Source organism: Solanum tuberosum, unplaced genomic scaffold (genome assembly GCF_000226075.1).
Source record: "Solanum tuberosum cultivar DM 1-3 516 R44 unplaced genomic scaffold, SolTub_3.0 scf00303, whole genome shotgun sequence".
In the NCBI taxonomy this organism is placed as follows: domain Eukaryota; kingdom Viridiplantae; phylum Streptophyta; class Magnoliopsida; order Solanales; family Solanaceae; genus Solanum; species Solanum tuberosum.
In genome coordinates, this window is record NW_006239233.1 from 182,522 (window position 1) to 198,971 (window position 16,450).

The window sequence follows — 16,450 nt, forward strand, 5'->3', positions numbered from 1 at the left end:
TATATATATATAGATATAACGCTATTAACTATCAAGTATTAAGTAAAGAGTAGCCGCTTATACCAGTGTTCTTTTCCCTTTCTTTTTTATTTATAAGTTGCAGTTACAAAACTTACGGAGGGGTAATTAATTACAGAAAAAGAAATAATGGAAACAAAAGAGGGGGCATATTATTAAATAAAATAAAAAAGCTTTCTTTTCTTATGGAGTTCATTAATTAATTCAAAGGAAATGAAAAGAATGGAAATAAATATATTACACCCACGTTTTCACAGATTTATGGAAACAAAGACATTATGTCTTTAATTATTTTGTGACTATGGTTTTCAGTTGAGATTTATGATTGTAGTGAAATGAGGAAGAGTAGGAGAAGAGAAATAAAACTTATTGGCAATATAAATTAAGATTAATGCAAGCTGAGCTAATAATTGGAAAGTAAATATCAACTTCACATGGAATTAAATTCCTTGTAAATGAGGAATTTACAGTGAAAATTACAGTTATTAAAATCGTAACTAAGAAAAAAATAAAAACTTACAACTTCAAAAAATATATAATGAAATCATGGCTAGCCTAAGACAACAAACAACAGGTAATTGAACTGAACTAAACTAATTCTTTGGCTGAAAATTAATCATTTGATCAAAGTTTTGATTTCCTCAAGGACTTGTGAATTTTGGAATTCTTGATTATTTTCTAGTGCTTCAAGGAACACTTTTGGAACCAAGCAATGTTCACTTGAATACAACTTTTCTTGAATCAAGGAAGATCCAACAAGTTTCTGCAAATTTGATGTTTCAAATGATTCCTGCAAATTAAATTCAAATACAAATACGTTAATAGCTATTAGAGTATACAAAATTTTCAGCTAAATATTCGATTAAAAAAAAATTATGAATTATGATTGCGACTACTAGTGTTACGAATGGAAATAAAGGTGATAACCCAAACAATAAAAATAAAGTATAGGATAAATTTAGAATGTCATAGTATAATTTAATTACCTGATATGATCCCATGAATGCAAGAAGTCCAGCTTGTGCTTGCAACAACTTAATATAGTTGAAAGTAGCTTGAAGCATTTCAGCAGTGTTCATTCTGTGTCCACCAGGTATCAATTTACCCAATTCTTGTGTCTTATCACTAATCTTCTTCCTCCTCTGCCTCGCCGCGATACTCTGTGCTGACATCTTCTTCTTCTCATTATTATTATTATTACTACCGCCTTTCTTCGTGACAACTCCAGCATTATTGCTGCTAAAAACAGGCATAGGAATTTCTGGAAGCAAATACGAGGCAAAATCCTCAAACATTGGAGGATTTGGCACAAACCCCTCATTGAACAAACCTTGACAGTTGACCTTTTGTTGTTTCTCAAAAACAGAGTACTCTGGCATGAAACATGAATTGTGAGTACTATTTGGAAGGAAGTCTTGTTGAAAAAACTTTTGACGTTTTGGGGTGCTCTCAAAAACAGAGTAGTCTGGAATGAAACAAGAATTATGAGTTATTATGTTATCTTGAAAGACCTTTTGTTGTTTCTCGAAAACAGAGTACTCTGAATTCTTATTCATTTCAACAGGTAAAATAAACTCGTCTGGATCGAAATAACAATCTTGATCTTGATTTTCATCTGAAAGGCTCTGTTCAACATCGTAGTTGAAATCAAATAGAAGGTGCTGCATAGTCATCATTTCTTCTGAGTTGAATTCTTCTTCAACATTTGGTTCCAATTTAGAAGTAGAGTAGTAGCTAACACTAGCCATTCTTGAATGGATCCAATAACACAACCAAAATACAAAATGAGCTTTAGTAACAAATAGTAGCTTAAACATGAAGTGGTTAATGTAAGAAAGATAAAATTAGTTTAAGGATAATTACCTTAATTGAGATATTATATGTCTTGGTGAATCTTGCTGTTTTTCCTCACTTGTTCAACAAAAGTAGACCTAACAAACAAGTCTTGTTTTTCTCTGTGGCTGACAAACTAAGTAATTAGTGTTAACAGTAGTAAGATTAATATATGATGACGGCGAAGGGGTCGGTGGGTTGGGGGTGGGGGGGTCTCAATGACAGTTACTTTTTAGAAGAGTAATGGAGAAGTTATAGGGATATTAACCGATTTCACTTTATTAACCGTTCTTTACTCTCTTTTTTTTTACTGTAATTGTTTTTACTTTCTTTTTTTCTTATACTGTTTTATCATTTATAGGAAAGAATTATCCAATTTGTCTTTTATAATCCCTTTTAACTAGTGGCTTTATGATACAAAGTAAGTATTTATTCGTATTAATACCTAATTAAATAATGTAGTTTTTAAGTTCGAAATTATTACTATAATTGAAAATGATAAAAGTCTACACACACAAAAAAAATTATCTATGCTTTGCAATCATAAGTTTGTTGAAAAAAGCAATTACGAGAGTAAGTTTTTTTTTTTTTTTTTAAATAATTATTTTCATTGTTTAACGCTTAAGAGTTAAGGTACGAAAAAAACTACTTTCTAAATTGTAGCTTGAAAAAGAAATAAGTAAATCTCTGAAAATGTACGATCACAAGCTTTTTGAGGTCAACAAAAATTGCAATGTGCTAAATATATAATTTTTGGTATCTCGTAATAAATTTTTATTAGGTTTGTGTTTTCCAAAAAGAAACTTTTTTAATGTATTTCTACAACTCGCCAAATGGTCTCCTTTTTTTCTTCTTTAAGTTGTTTACGCAATAATCTAATGAAATTATTTTTAAAAATTTCTCCATACGAATTTTCATGTTTTTCCAACATTTTTAGCAACATAAAACTTTAAATATAAGGCCCCATTTCTCCATATGTGGGCTTAAAATTAGGACAGTGGCGAAGAATGGGTCATTAGCACAAATGACCGGGCTATTCTTTAATTTTACCTTCAGATAGTCGTTAGTTTTAGTCCTCAACACTAAAATAACAAACAATTTCGGTTCAGTATAAATTTATATTTTCGTATCATAATATTTCTCTGAAATTTATACTAAGCGAATTATATACTACACAACTTGTGTTGGATAACTTAATATAAGAATTTACGTCATATAAGCAAAAAAAAATCTAAATTTATGTCAAGTGAAATTAGATCACATATAAAGATATTTTTACCCGTATGAACAAAAATTAAATATCATCATATTTTAGGGCAAAATTAAAAATCACCCCAAATAAAGTTATCCGTGCAAAAACTACAACAATAGTTAGATTATTTATGAAAGGTTGACTAAATCAATTAGCATATGCGTAAATATAAGAGCAAACTTAAACTTGCAATAATATTAAACAGAAAATGGAGATCTTGGCGCCAAAGTTACGGAGCTTTTGTTACAATGAACTAAATAAAAATAAAAATAATCAAATAGTAAATAGTAAATTAAGTAATTAAGAGTAGTGCAGTTGTGATTAGCTAAAGAGTAACCGCTACTTGTGCTTTAGATTAGTTTTTACCACTTTCTCTTTTTTGTTTTACCGCGGATCTATAAAATCAACTACATTTTACAATGAATAATTATTGCACTTGATTTACGTAAAATTATATAAATTTCGAAGAAGGGTAAAAAATACCCCTGAACTATAAGGAATGGAAGGGTATTTTTAGATAAAAAAGATGAGTAAAAAAATATTTTTATACCAAAAAATGGATGAAGGATATTTTTAAACATTTTCCTGTAGTTCAGGGGTCTTATAATTAAATAAGATAACCTAATTGCGATATAAACATATATATATATATGCATATAAAATCTCATCTGGCTAGCAACACCAATTTGTGTATGCACGTTTAAAGTGAAATCCAATTGTCTGTCTAACTAATTTTGGTCTCAAAGAAATACAATATTTAGCATATGTAGCGTCTTTTTTTTTATTTGGTATTCGATATTCATGTTGAAGTTCAATTAAATTAAACTCGTGTTGCATAGGACCCATTATAGGGTCCATTCGAGGAAAGCGATTTTTTCCAAGGATATTTTGTATTTAGGACTCAAAATCAACGTCTAGTTAAAGGAGGAACGGTTCATATGTAGTGCTTAAATTTAAGTGTACTTAGAAAATCGTTTGTTGAAAAAAAAATAGCTTGTTTCTTGATTGGTTGTAATTTTATATAATTTAATTTAATGCAAATTTAGTTTTCATGGTATATTGCAAAAATTCTTAATTAATTAGCACATGCCTAAATTTTTGCTAATTAGATCTCGTGGTGACAAAAGTGGGTACTCGGAGATCTTCGCGCCAAAGTCACGGAGTTTTTGTTATAATGAATCGAAAGAAGAAATAAATAAATGATGCAAGTCAAAATAAACAAAAACTGAAAATGGTTTTTATAATTACAATATCCTTTTTAAAAAAAAAAGTTGTTTGATGTCTATTTCAAGCAAAACACTAATAATGTCTATTCACAAAATTGTTATTTTTTACAAATAAAATTCATAACCAAACATAACTTTAATAACATATTGTCCGATTACACTTACTACATTTTTATAAAATAAAATGAAAGACATCTTCAAGATCTCTCAAAATTAACGGCTAAATACTTACACGCATACTTATAATTGAACTAGATCTGGAAACGTGCGTTGCACGTTTATCTCAAAATACTCCATATAAATTTTTTATTGCAAAATTCATCATTGTTTCGATAGGATATCTTCCTAATTTAAAAAATATACTTTTAATTGTAAAATTGACTAAAAGTGCTTAAAGTAAAAATAAATAACTATTGGACAAATTCAATATTCAAATGAGGATACTAAAATACCACATGATAGGCTAATGTATACAAAGCAACAAATCATGGCAAATTCTCAATAATAATAACAACACAACAAAAGAAAATTGTACAATAACAACAAACAAGAAACATAAAGGTTAAACTAAACAAATAAAAAGAGACGAGAGAAGAGAGCATAGAGATTTTCTCTTCTTCTTTTTTTTCAATTGATTTAAGTGGGTACAATATTATTGTGTCAAATGTCACTATTTATATGATAACATTGAGAAACACAAAGAGCTGTCATAAATATGATATTAATCCATTTGAGATTATCGATGAGAGATGAGAGTAAAAAATATAATGAATATAATTAGTGGGTGTTACATACGTTTACATAATGATGAGTTAGTGGTAATTTATGTATATTAATATGATGATTTACTATTTAATATTTAAGTTATTAAACAATTTATAACATTTAAATGTAATGTAGAAATAAAACTGTAATCTAAGGATAAAATATGTAAAAGAATTCAAATATATTAAATGTGTAATGGAAAATCATTATGACTAATTATTAAAAAAATTATACTTCCTCCGTCTCATTTTACATATCACCTTTTTCATTTGCACTTGCATTAAGAAATGAGGTAATTTTACCCTTATACCCTTATTTAATGTTTTCTTAAGACAACTTTATAATAAATGATGAATATGTTAGATTTCAAAAATATAAATGCATTTGGATGACTATTTAAATTTTAGAGTTTATTTTTGAAGTCAAATTTTTTCACCAATTGATCCAAAAAAATTTAAAAATCAAGTTTTTCCCACCTCAATTTTCTTATGTATTTTGTGTAAAATGTTTTTTTTTTATATTTTTATATATAAATTCTTAAAGCAAACATGAAAATTTCTTTGAACTTTTTGAAATGTCATCTTCCTTGATAAAATTTGTTGAAGCTTCAACTTTCAAGATTATTTTTGAATTTTTTTTCATCTTTTATTTTTAATTTGTTTGTTGATATTTTTTTTCAAAATCAGATTTTATAGAATAAGTAGTTAATTAATGAATGAAGTACTCTCTCAATGAAATTAACTACTTGTAGATTTCCTAGGTTAGTCAAAGTAAATACATTTTCAAGATTAATTAATTAATCTATCAAGGGTATAATGGGCAAAATATGGTAATTTATGCATAAATTTTATAAAATGACATATATTGTGGTCCAGCTATTTTTAGAAAAGGGATGACATATAAAATGGAACGGAGGGAGTAGTAACTATGATTATGATCACTATTACTATGTGAAAGATGTAAAGATTGTTGGTTTTTTCTTGCTAATAATAACTTGCAATTTAATAATGTGTATTGAATTGTAAGTCTTGGAAATAGGAGTATTAATTACTATAATACGAACAGTCAAAATTCATTGAATCCCAAAATAAATATTAAATGAAAAATTAATATTTTAAATAATTTCAAGAAAATAAATTAATACTTAAAGAATATTTTTGTAATTCAACTTTTGACTGATATATGATGATATGATGAGATAATCTAAGAACAAACACATCATGTATATTTATTGATCTTGCTACTTGCTAGCATCACCAATTTGTGTATGCACCTTTAATATTGTTGTGATTTGCATCTGTCATATCAAGGATTATAGTGAGATGAATAGAATCGCTCCTTTCTTAATCAAAGATCTTGAATTCAACAGTAGAAATAGAACAAATTCTATTAAATAACAGTTCTCCTTTAATTGATCTTATGCGAGTAATTCCAACTTAATTAAAGCTTCAAAAATGGATATTACACATTGGATGAGAAATCAACCAAAAAAATAATATTATGTCTATCATTCTTTTAGTTAGACCAATATTCAAATTTCATGTCAAGTAACATAAACTCATACAGCCAAATTTAAAGCTAATCTTTAAGGTCTCAAAAAATGATTTGGAGAAATTTTACAAACTTGATTTTTTTCCAAGTAAAATGCATGTCGAAACATAACTTCAAGTTTAAAGAATCACAACTTCAAAAACTCACATTTTCAAGTTTCAACTTCAAAATCTATAATCAAACGGGAGCTTGATAATGCTCAACTCGATTTGTATATTGTAAATGAGGGCAAGTTTCCAATGATAACCCATGAAAACTCAGCCTCAAGCTATAAGGCTGTTGTTTTGACATGGAAATGATATTATATAGATATCTACATAAAGACTAATAAAATAAAACTTTGCTTATCAAGGTGAGTTTGCAGCAGACATGCTGCTACAAGCTTCTCTGCCTATGCACCACACTCTTCGGCTTGGCGTTGCAGTTACTGAACTTAACCTTGATTCAGCAAACTCAATGTCTATATCAGAAGCATTGGTACGACGAGAATCACAACAACGTCCATCTGTTTTATTCATCTGATCAATCAACGAGTGCCTCACACGACTAGCCATGGGACTATCTGTCAATCCTGCAATTCTTATGCCAGGAAGGTGGCATGAAGCCGCGGGAGAATTGGGATTGCTCAAAATGTCTTCTTGCAGAATCTCTCCTATCCTAGTCAGGATGCTGAATGCCAAGTTCAACAGAACACGAGAGTATGCTTCAAGAATTGAACACCCGATATCCTACAATGATAAGAGAAGAACAAAAACAATTAAGAACACATTAAGCAGCCAGGAAATACAATGACTCGTTTGGAGTCTTGATATTCTGGACATGGTATACACACCTCATAGCACTAGGGAGACACAATATAAGCTAAGCAATTAATTGCCAATACTATAGTTTGCTAGGACCATTTATTGAAGACTCTCTAACTAAAAGCAACATGACAAAATTCGAAACAAGGTCTTGTAAATTGGTAATATGTCAATGTTTCTGACCTCCCAGACCCACACTATCCGACCCACTACTGTAAGTACGGAATGTACAAACAATTCAACATGCAGCACACAGATGATATAGCTTTATCAACAGAAAGATTCTAGCTTTCTTTTAAATTACGGAGGAACAGTTCCCCTCATCTGAGAACCGCCATTCACGATCTATTCCTCCCCACTAATAAAAAAGATTGAGAATCTCGAGAACTGAAACAAAAATGAAGTAATGTTTATTACAAGGCTCTCCTTTCTATATTAATTCTATCTTATGGATGTAGCTAGTGGGACATAATTTTACCTTGCCATACTGGATCTTTGTGACATTGAGGAATGTCCGAGGAAGGTTTGGGTATTTATTCATGAGTTGCTGCAGAAGAGCTTCTGCTCTGCTTGATAACACCTCAATCTTGTCCAGTTCAGATATTGGATCTTTTTTGAAAGACCAAGATGTTCGAGCTGGAGATTTTCCACAGACATGGTCAGCTACTTTCTCTTTCCATGCAAGTATTGCAGCCTCCAACCTGTTAACAGCTTCAAGGGCATTGTGTTCAGATCTTACATTAAGGAAATTGAGCATATCCTCCACAGATGTTGATTCCGCATTCAGGATCCTATAAAGGTCCTCTCCAAGACTTGTCCTGCCAGACTGTTAGAGTGAATGGATTTTGTTACTCGGTTCATATGAACAAAGAAATACATTGTAGCAACTACAAAATAGCTTCAGTGACATAGCTCACTTGCCTTTGGAAGTGCTTCTTTAATGATTGTTGGAACAGGCATTTCAGACAAAACATTTTCGTTGATAGCTTTAGCTGCCTTGTATATTTGATTCACCAACTTACCCTGATTCAACAATTTGTTTCTTTCAGGATCAGAGAGCCCAGCTATGGGTACCTGGGGTGACGGAAGCCACCACCTTTTGCTCTCCCCAGCACTTCTACTTCTTCCTTCTGCTCGGCTACCCACTTCCGTATACCAAAACTCAGTATTAACCATTGAATCCAGAGCTTCCTAGACATTTCAAGAAATATAATATTTAGAATTAGAACCAAATTGATGCTTAAAAAGAAACGGTCTACTTTTCTAGGATTAAAGAGACCACGTACAAGAAGCATGGAGTCCAACTTCTGAAGTGCTGGAAGATTCATATGGATGTCTGCACGAGCTTTTGGAACCATGATCTGGTCAAACAGCAAGTTGAGCTTACATTAAACTTTACTATGATGAAATACATTTATTTAGTGAATGGCTAAAAGTCACAGATACCTCCAATTTCTGGCCATTAGAACCAGTTTGTTTAGCAGGAACCAACTCAATCATATGGTTCGTAGGAGAGAGCAACCACTCCATTTCTCTCTTCCATTTCCTCCTCCCATCCTCTGCAAGTGGCTCCAATTTCCAAAGTTCCCCAAACACTGATGCTGCAAATCAAGTAACAGTATGTCAAATCAGGAGGGAAAAGGAACAGTAATGGTGGTGTAGGCCATTAATAGAGCTATTTTATTGGCCTGTTAGACCTTTTAATTGTAACACAATGAAAGAGTTAGGCAAGGCAATACTTGAGAACAAAACCAAATTAGCAACTCTTATACCTGCAAGATTTGTAATGGCATTTGACAGTGCTAATGCAGTGGAAACCCCCTTGCTTCCTCCAGTCACATCCTCCCCCAGCAACAACTTTGCAAATTTTTCTTTCATTGTTTCCAAATCGGAAAACTGGGTTGTATAAGCCGGTTTTTCTTTTACATAGTAATGTTTTGGGCTTGCTGAGAAATCCCACTCCTCAGATCCCTGATCATCCCTCTTCATTGTTGTCCAGTGAGACGAGAAAGATCCAAAAACATTATTGCTAGAACTGCTGCTTGAGTCATCATCATCCAAGGAATCTGTAACACCTCCATCACCTCTGCTAGTGACACTTTGATTGTCATACGGCCGACTGTTCAAAATACTTTCAAGGCCATCATATGTTGTAATTCCTGAAAGTTATATTAATTTTAGTAGAGATGGAGGGAAGGGTAAAGGCTAATCCAAGACAAAACATTTGTTAATAAGATATAACGAGAAAATCGAGTACGGGCCATGATGCTTAAGTGTTGACTGCAAGACGGAAGAATAAATAAAATGATCACAAGAACATGCACAATTTATATGTCTTTTAATTAAAGACTTGCAGAAGATTTAAAAATTTAAGCATCTTAAATGTGCAATTCGACTATGTTACTTATACAGCATGGATGTTGCATAAGCATGACACCACTACCAGCATATTTAATTTGCAAGTATGTGTATGTTCATATTCTTGTCACTGCAAACTATTCTCTTTGTTAAATATATGAGAAATAAAAAAATGATCAGCTCAATGAACAAATTTGTCAAATTACTCCTTGACAAGAAGTAGGATGACTTAAATGGTAAACCAATAAAATATCAATACAGATGTAGATCTTCAAAGAAGATCAATTACTGAAGCACACAATTCCTACTTTTCTGTTGAATGTTATTTGCCTATATTCACAAGAAATAAAGATGACTAGATGTGTATATCAGTTAGCTCTACGTTTCTTTTTAAAATAGTAGCAGTTGATACAAACAGATGCCACAAACTGAAATGAAACTTCCCGAAGTAGCAGTTGATACAAACAGAAACTTTAAATCATTTCACAAAAGGAAAGCAGGCTTTGTCCCCTGTGTAGTTACTTCAGGTGTTGCATGAAATTGTAGTGAAGCTTTTAGTTTCAAAGAACTACTAGAGTTAGGTCCACCATTTTACCAAGCATATTTTAATTGTAGACAAGAACCAGGGAAAACTACCACAGATCTCTGCATGGAGAGCTTAATGATAAATCACTACCACAAGTGAGGTTCTGGGGAGGATATAGTATATGCAGACCTTACCCCTACCTTAGGAGGTAGAGAAGCTGTTTCCGACAGACCTTGGCTAAAAAAAAAGTATTGTTATAATTTCAAAATATAAGAGTATTCCTCTCCTTCCCATCTATGAAATTATTAAAATAAAAAGTAGAAAATTTCAAAGCATAGTTCCTCCCATGTGACTTATAATTTCAAAATATGCCTAACTAGTGCTGGGTCCCACCCTAGGACTGTTTGTCAACTGAAAAAAAGTATATTTTTCAACCTTTGGCAGTTTCAAGCCATTGATCCCAGCATTTGAGTTGTTAATTTACTGAGACTAAAGCATTCACCAAATAACTAACATGGCAGTGTTCAGATTCAAGAAACATGTGCTTCACAGAAGTCAAAGAAACTACACTGAACATGTAGACAAACAAGGTGGTTAGTAAATGTCGGATTCACAATCTAAATATTAGCATTCACTTATAAATTTTTTGGCACTTACCCCTGATATTGTGCTAAATTATCCATAAAGATGACTAAGATATCATTAACATTGTTAACTCCCAACGCAGAACTAAATAGGAAACTACCCAGATTTAGAAAAAGTTGTGTTCATGGCACATTTGACTGTTCATTTAGGAGCTCTAAAGATGTGGCAAACCCCCCTCCGGATACACACTAGAGTTCCGCTAATCCCAGCTTAAGATCAACTAAGTTACTTCAACAACATGAAACATTAATTTTCTATTCACTATGAGATGCAAGTGCAACTACTTGATACAGTTACTTGGCATTTATTCTGTCATCTACCTTCTACAGCTTTCTTTCTTTTTTTAAATAGGTAAAAATATTTCTGTCTTCTACAGTTTTCTGAAAGAAGCATTAAATCTGTAGGGCAATATTACTTTGAATGCTCTACTACTCCTATTATGGTCCAAGAATGGAAGGACATCAATGGTCATTACCTTCCTACTGACATAAACGTGACTGATATTAAATATGTCATGGTCAAAATACATATGCTGTAAAATGGAGAGCCATATCACAAGAGCATTGATGCATAGTAGGGACCCAACACTCATAGCTTCTTTACAAAATGCTCTCTCATATCAATGATAGTTCCCTACAATGGTCTCCACAATTCTTACAAGGGCGTGGACAACGTCTGGTCCTTGTACCAAATTGTAGATAATGACTCTTAATACAAGCCCAATTTATAGCGTTATTTAATTTTGCTTTTGAGATGCAGCATTATAGAAACTAATCTATTTGTTAAGTACATTACCAACAAATAGCAATCATAGGAATGTTAATGTACTCCATTTTGTATGACCCACACCTAAAAACAATCCCAGTAGAGAAAACACTAGAGATTGTTGGAGCAACATTTTGTGGAACTTTTTGCCCACCCAACCGACATATTCTTCGACTCTAACAACTATCCCTCAATCCAAAGCAAGTTGGGATCGTCTATATGAAACTTCATTGTCTACATCGCGCCAAATACAAAAAAAGAATATTTGTAACTAGTAAGAGGGGTAAGCTTACTCTGATTTTCATCAAAGTCAATGCTGATCTCTCTATCTCTTGTACAGCAGGCAAGTCTACTCCTCATGATTACCATCTTTAGCAATCTTGATTTCCCTTTAGACCAAAATGTACTTCAGATAACTGGAAATTATCTCAAAAAGATGCTGTTCAACAAACACCTATGATAACCAAACAGTGAAAATGTCAGATGGCAAGATACAATTAATGCAACTGTTATCATTTTGAAAATAAGGCAAAAAAGTCATCAAACAAGGAAAATACATTAAAACCCTCACACTTGTCATTATTATTATGCTTTGAAGTAAAAGCTACCACACTAATATTCCTCTTATCCCCAGAAAGAAGTGGAGTAAGAAAATGAAAGCACTTGAATATTTAAGATCATCCACAATTTAACCAAACCAACAAAAACAACAACATACCCCGTGTAATCCCACAAATAAGGTCTAAGAATGGTCGCATGTACGCGAACATTTAAGATAGAGAGGCTGTTTACTATAGATCCTCGGCTCAACAATTAAACCAAACCCTTCAATAAAATTTGTTCCTAAATTTCAAAACCAAACACCCTTTTAAAGTTCATTAAAACTGATTACTATTGTTTAGTTACATGTAACTCTCAACAAGTCAATTTTAGCTAACTTCACAGTCCAAGCTTCTCATTCCAGTGTGCCCCAAAAAGACAGAAATAAAAAAGTAACAGTTCCAAAAACCAATCAAAACAGAATACTTATCATATATGGTCCATAAAAAATTAAAGATTTGTGACACCAATCATAGTAATGGTCCCAGTTTTCTAAGTCTCCAATTTGACTCAGAGCTCAAAAATACTCTTCTTAAAATATGAGTCCATCATAGTCACTGCTCGAGCCTTGAAACAACAAAAGTTCAGAGAAAGAAAAAGAAAACCACTTTATTTTACTGCTTTAAAAATAGTTCATCATTATTTTAAAGAAAAATAAGGATTTGGGTGTAAAAAGAGAACCTTTTTGCGTAATAAAAGTAACTCTTTTCAGATGAAAAAGTCATAAAAAAGATTTGGATAGTGTCAGAACCTTCAGATTTATCATTATGTGGATTCTTTTCTTTTTCACATATGTTCAAAATAAAAATAAAAAATCAAATTAAATCAAGAAAAAACTACTATAGAAAAGTTGAATGTCATTAAATCTAAAACCCCTTCATGAAAAAAAAAAAAAAAAAACTAACAGAAGGCCAAAAATAACAAATTTGCAGCCCCTAAACCCCCACCAAAGGCAAAAAAATTGTTTTTTTTTCCTGAGCTGATTTTGGAATTTGGTCTGGTTAGCATAAGGTTTGATCCCCCACCCATCCCCATGACAAGAAAATAAAGAAAAAAACAAGAAATGGAGAGTGAGAACAAAATCAAGAACAGACCTTTATATGATCAAATGAAGATAGAATTCATTCATCTATCCTCTCTGAAGGAAAAAAAAATGGGGTGTCATTGAGAAAGAGCTGCATTTATATATCTACAGATTCTTGATACTGAAAAGTAAAGATTGGTCTTTTTTTTCTTTCTGGTGAGAAGTGTGAAAGAGGTGGAAAATGAAGGTATGAAAGCAGTGGTGGAAAAAGAAAAAGAATGCAGAGAAGACAAGTTTGGGGGAGGAAAGGAGGAGATAGTGTGTGACAAGTGAGGTGGGAGAGTGGGTAGAGAGAATATTTTACTAGTATTGTATAGAGTAACAAATTTTTGAGTCAAGACAAAAAGAGGTACATGGATTAAAAAAATTGAAAAACACCAAAAGTAACCCCAACAAGAAATGGTCCATAAATATATTTTACTTATATACCATATATATTTGACATAAATTATTAGTTTCGTTTTCATACCTAACTAAATTTAGATATACTATGATGTAAACTTAGATACACCCTAATGTAACGGCTTAGCCCGTTAGTGATATTGTTAGCTTCGGGTCAGCACTAAGGTTTACCCCGTCTTACCGAGATTTGTCTAAACCCAATTAAACTTTGACCCACATCGACAAGGCTGACACAAGAATGACTCTGATACCATTATAACGGCTCAGTCCGATAGTGATATTGTCCTCTTTGGGTCGAGATCCATACAACTTTAAAACGCATCACTAGTTAGTAAGGTTTGCTTACTTATATACCCAACATCTCTCATGTATATTTGTCAATGTGGGACTTCTTATCTTAAGAAGTTGTGTCACACCCGATCTGTCACATGACATAACTAGTGGTCTCAAACTCTTGTAAGAGCGTAGAACTCTTAATAAAAAGCCGAGAGAAGTGCTGAAAACACCCCTAAACTTAGCGAGAATTTAGGGGTGTATTTCACTCATGTTGCAAGATCTGGGCTGTATTAAAGTTCAGTTAGTTAAGTAAATAGATATTTTTAAGACTGTCAATAATTCAGATTATAACAAATAATTCGTAACAAATTTAGGAGTATTTTCAATAGTTTTTCTATCAAACTAACGTCATAAACTTAATGACTGTACAATTTTTAAATAGCCACATGGTTTATTATGATAAGTGGAATATTACCCTTCTCATTTCAATTTATATGTCTTATTTAAACTTGATATTAAATTTTAAAAAGTTAAGAGGCTTTCTTAATCTTGTAGTTTTTAATTAAAGATATGTAGAATGTATCAAAATATTATTTAATTTGATAGTCATAAACATATCACGTAAAAAATTAAAATTAAATAATTATCAGAAAAGGAAATGAATATATTTTTAACAACGAATTTTTTTTTAAAAGATAAATAAATTAAAATACAATAAATATTTGATTAAAAAATGAAACTCACTCACTTCTTAAACTACTTTATAGTATTGTAACACAGCATGCTGAAAGGATTTAACAGTGTACTTACTTGATTTGCTATGTATTTGTGATCAGTTGATGATGCTACTTGAGAGGAAGATGTTATATTATTATTATTTTATTATATTATATAGAGAGAGGTAGATCGATTAGATTTAAATTAGTCGTTATGCAAGTTAATTAATGTAATTAACTTGAAACGAGATTAAGGAAATTTACAAATAGTTTTAGTCAATGAAATTTAATTTGACTACTCACCATCTCCAACCCTAATCTCTATTTTACTCTCCAAATATAAAGTTCTTTATTTTTTCAGACAATCAACTCCAACCTAATTCTCTATTTTACTCTCTAAAAACAGTCTTTTCCTCTCTCCTCAATATTATATTATTTTTTTCTATTTCATTCTTATTTTCTTATTTCTGATACACATAATTTATTTCTTCTTCTTTTTCAAATAATCACTATATAATTTTATGTAATATAAAAATTTATTTTTTCAAATTCTTTACTTAATATAAAATTATATTTTTCCTAAATTTATAAATAACACAAATTGCAAGTTAATATTATATAATATACAAATTAATGGACAATTCAAAAATAAAAGTGAAATTATTAATGAAGATTATTTACATTGCTCCCATAAATGCTCTATTAATGCATTACGGAGTTTAAAATCAGCATTTTTATCCTTAATTATTTTATGTCTAGCTAAAGATTGTTCAAATCGGAGATTTTCATGCAACAAGAACAACTACGAATAATTGAAAAAAGAAAACAATAAGCACAACAGCAATCACAACTACACTAATTATGTGGATCATAAATCTGAAAAATGACCTATCGGATTACTAAATTATCGTTGTGATAAAATTATTATGTTATGTATTGTTATCTTGTATTTACATTATTATGTCATGTATTGTATTTTTAAATTAAAATTTTCATCTTATCATTTTAATTTTGTGCATTCTTCAATAGTGAAAAATTAATAATGATATCAAACTATATTAAAGTGATGAAATTAAAAAAATTGAAACATTATTAATTCGGGATGAAAGTAGTATATATTAAATAATATTTTGTTTAAATGTTATATTACATTTAAAATGAATTACTAATATTAGAGATATAATTAATGGTCTTATATGAGAAATAATATGTTAACTATAAAATAATAATAAAATAATGAAAAAGTGAAATAGAGAGGTGAATAGTAGTTCTTCAAATTTGGAGAACTACTATTCACCTCTCTATAAATAGAGAATACAGAGTCATTTAGAGGGTGGTTGGAGAGCACATTATTTATTTTATTCTCCAAATATAGAGAATGGAAACTAAAATAGAGTGGGGTTGAAGATGGTCTAAGTAAAATTCAAAAAAAAAATAGTCTGATCATAAATTACTATAACTGAAAATCTTATAAAGATTTTCTATCAATGAAAGTTGAAGGTTCACTTTCAAGTAACTATATATATAAATTTAGGATTATTGAACTTAATTTATTTTTTTACAAATATAACATAATATTACTTTAGTCAATAAAAGAATAAACTCCTTAAACAATTACCCATTTTTGAAA

General features: G+C 30.9%; 2 protein-coding genes across 2 annotated transcripts; both read right to left on the bottom strand.

Moving 5' to 3' along the window:
• Window positions 1–634: 634 nt before the first annotated feature.
• Window positions 635–1,766, bottom strand: LOC107063136 (transcription factor bHLH52-like). Its single transcript, XM_015314597.1, has 2 exons — window positions 1,005–1,766; window positions 635–808 (listed from the first exon to the last, which is right to left on the bottom strand). Exons 1-2 carry the CDS (start codon window positions 1,764–1,766, stop codon window positions 635–637), a joined length of 936 nt encoding a protein of 311 aa, XP_015170083.1.
• Window positions 1,767–6,808: 5,042 nt separating this feature from the next.
• On the bottom strand, window positions 6,809–13,743 carry LOC102602322 (rop guanine nucleotide exchange factor 14-like). Its single transcript, XM_006359881.2, has 8 exons — window positions 13,437–13,743; window positions 12,036–12,196; window positions 9,221–9,607; window positions 8,895–9,049; window positions 8,735–8,809; window positions 8,370–8,639; window positions 7,927–8,274; window positions 6,809–7,373 (listed from the first exon to the last, which is right to left on the bottom strand). The coding sequence occupies exons 2-8, from the start codon at window positions 12,109–12,111 to the stop codon at window positions 6,993–6,995; spliced, it is 1,692 nt and encodes a 563-aa protein (XP_006359943.1). The 5' UTR covers window positions 12,112–12,196; window positions 13,437–13,743; the 3' UTR covers window positions 6,809–6,992.
• Between the last annotated feature and the right edge of the window lie 2,707 nt (window positions 13,744–16,450).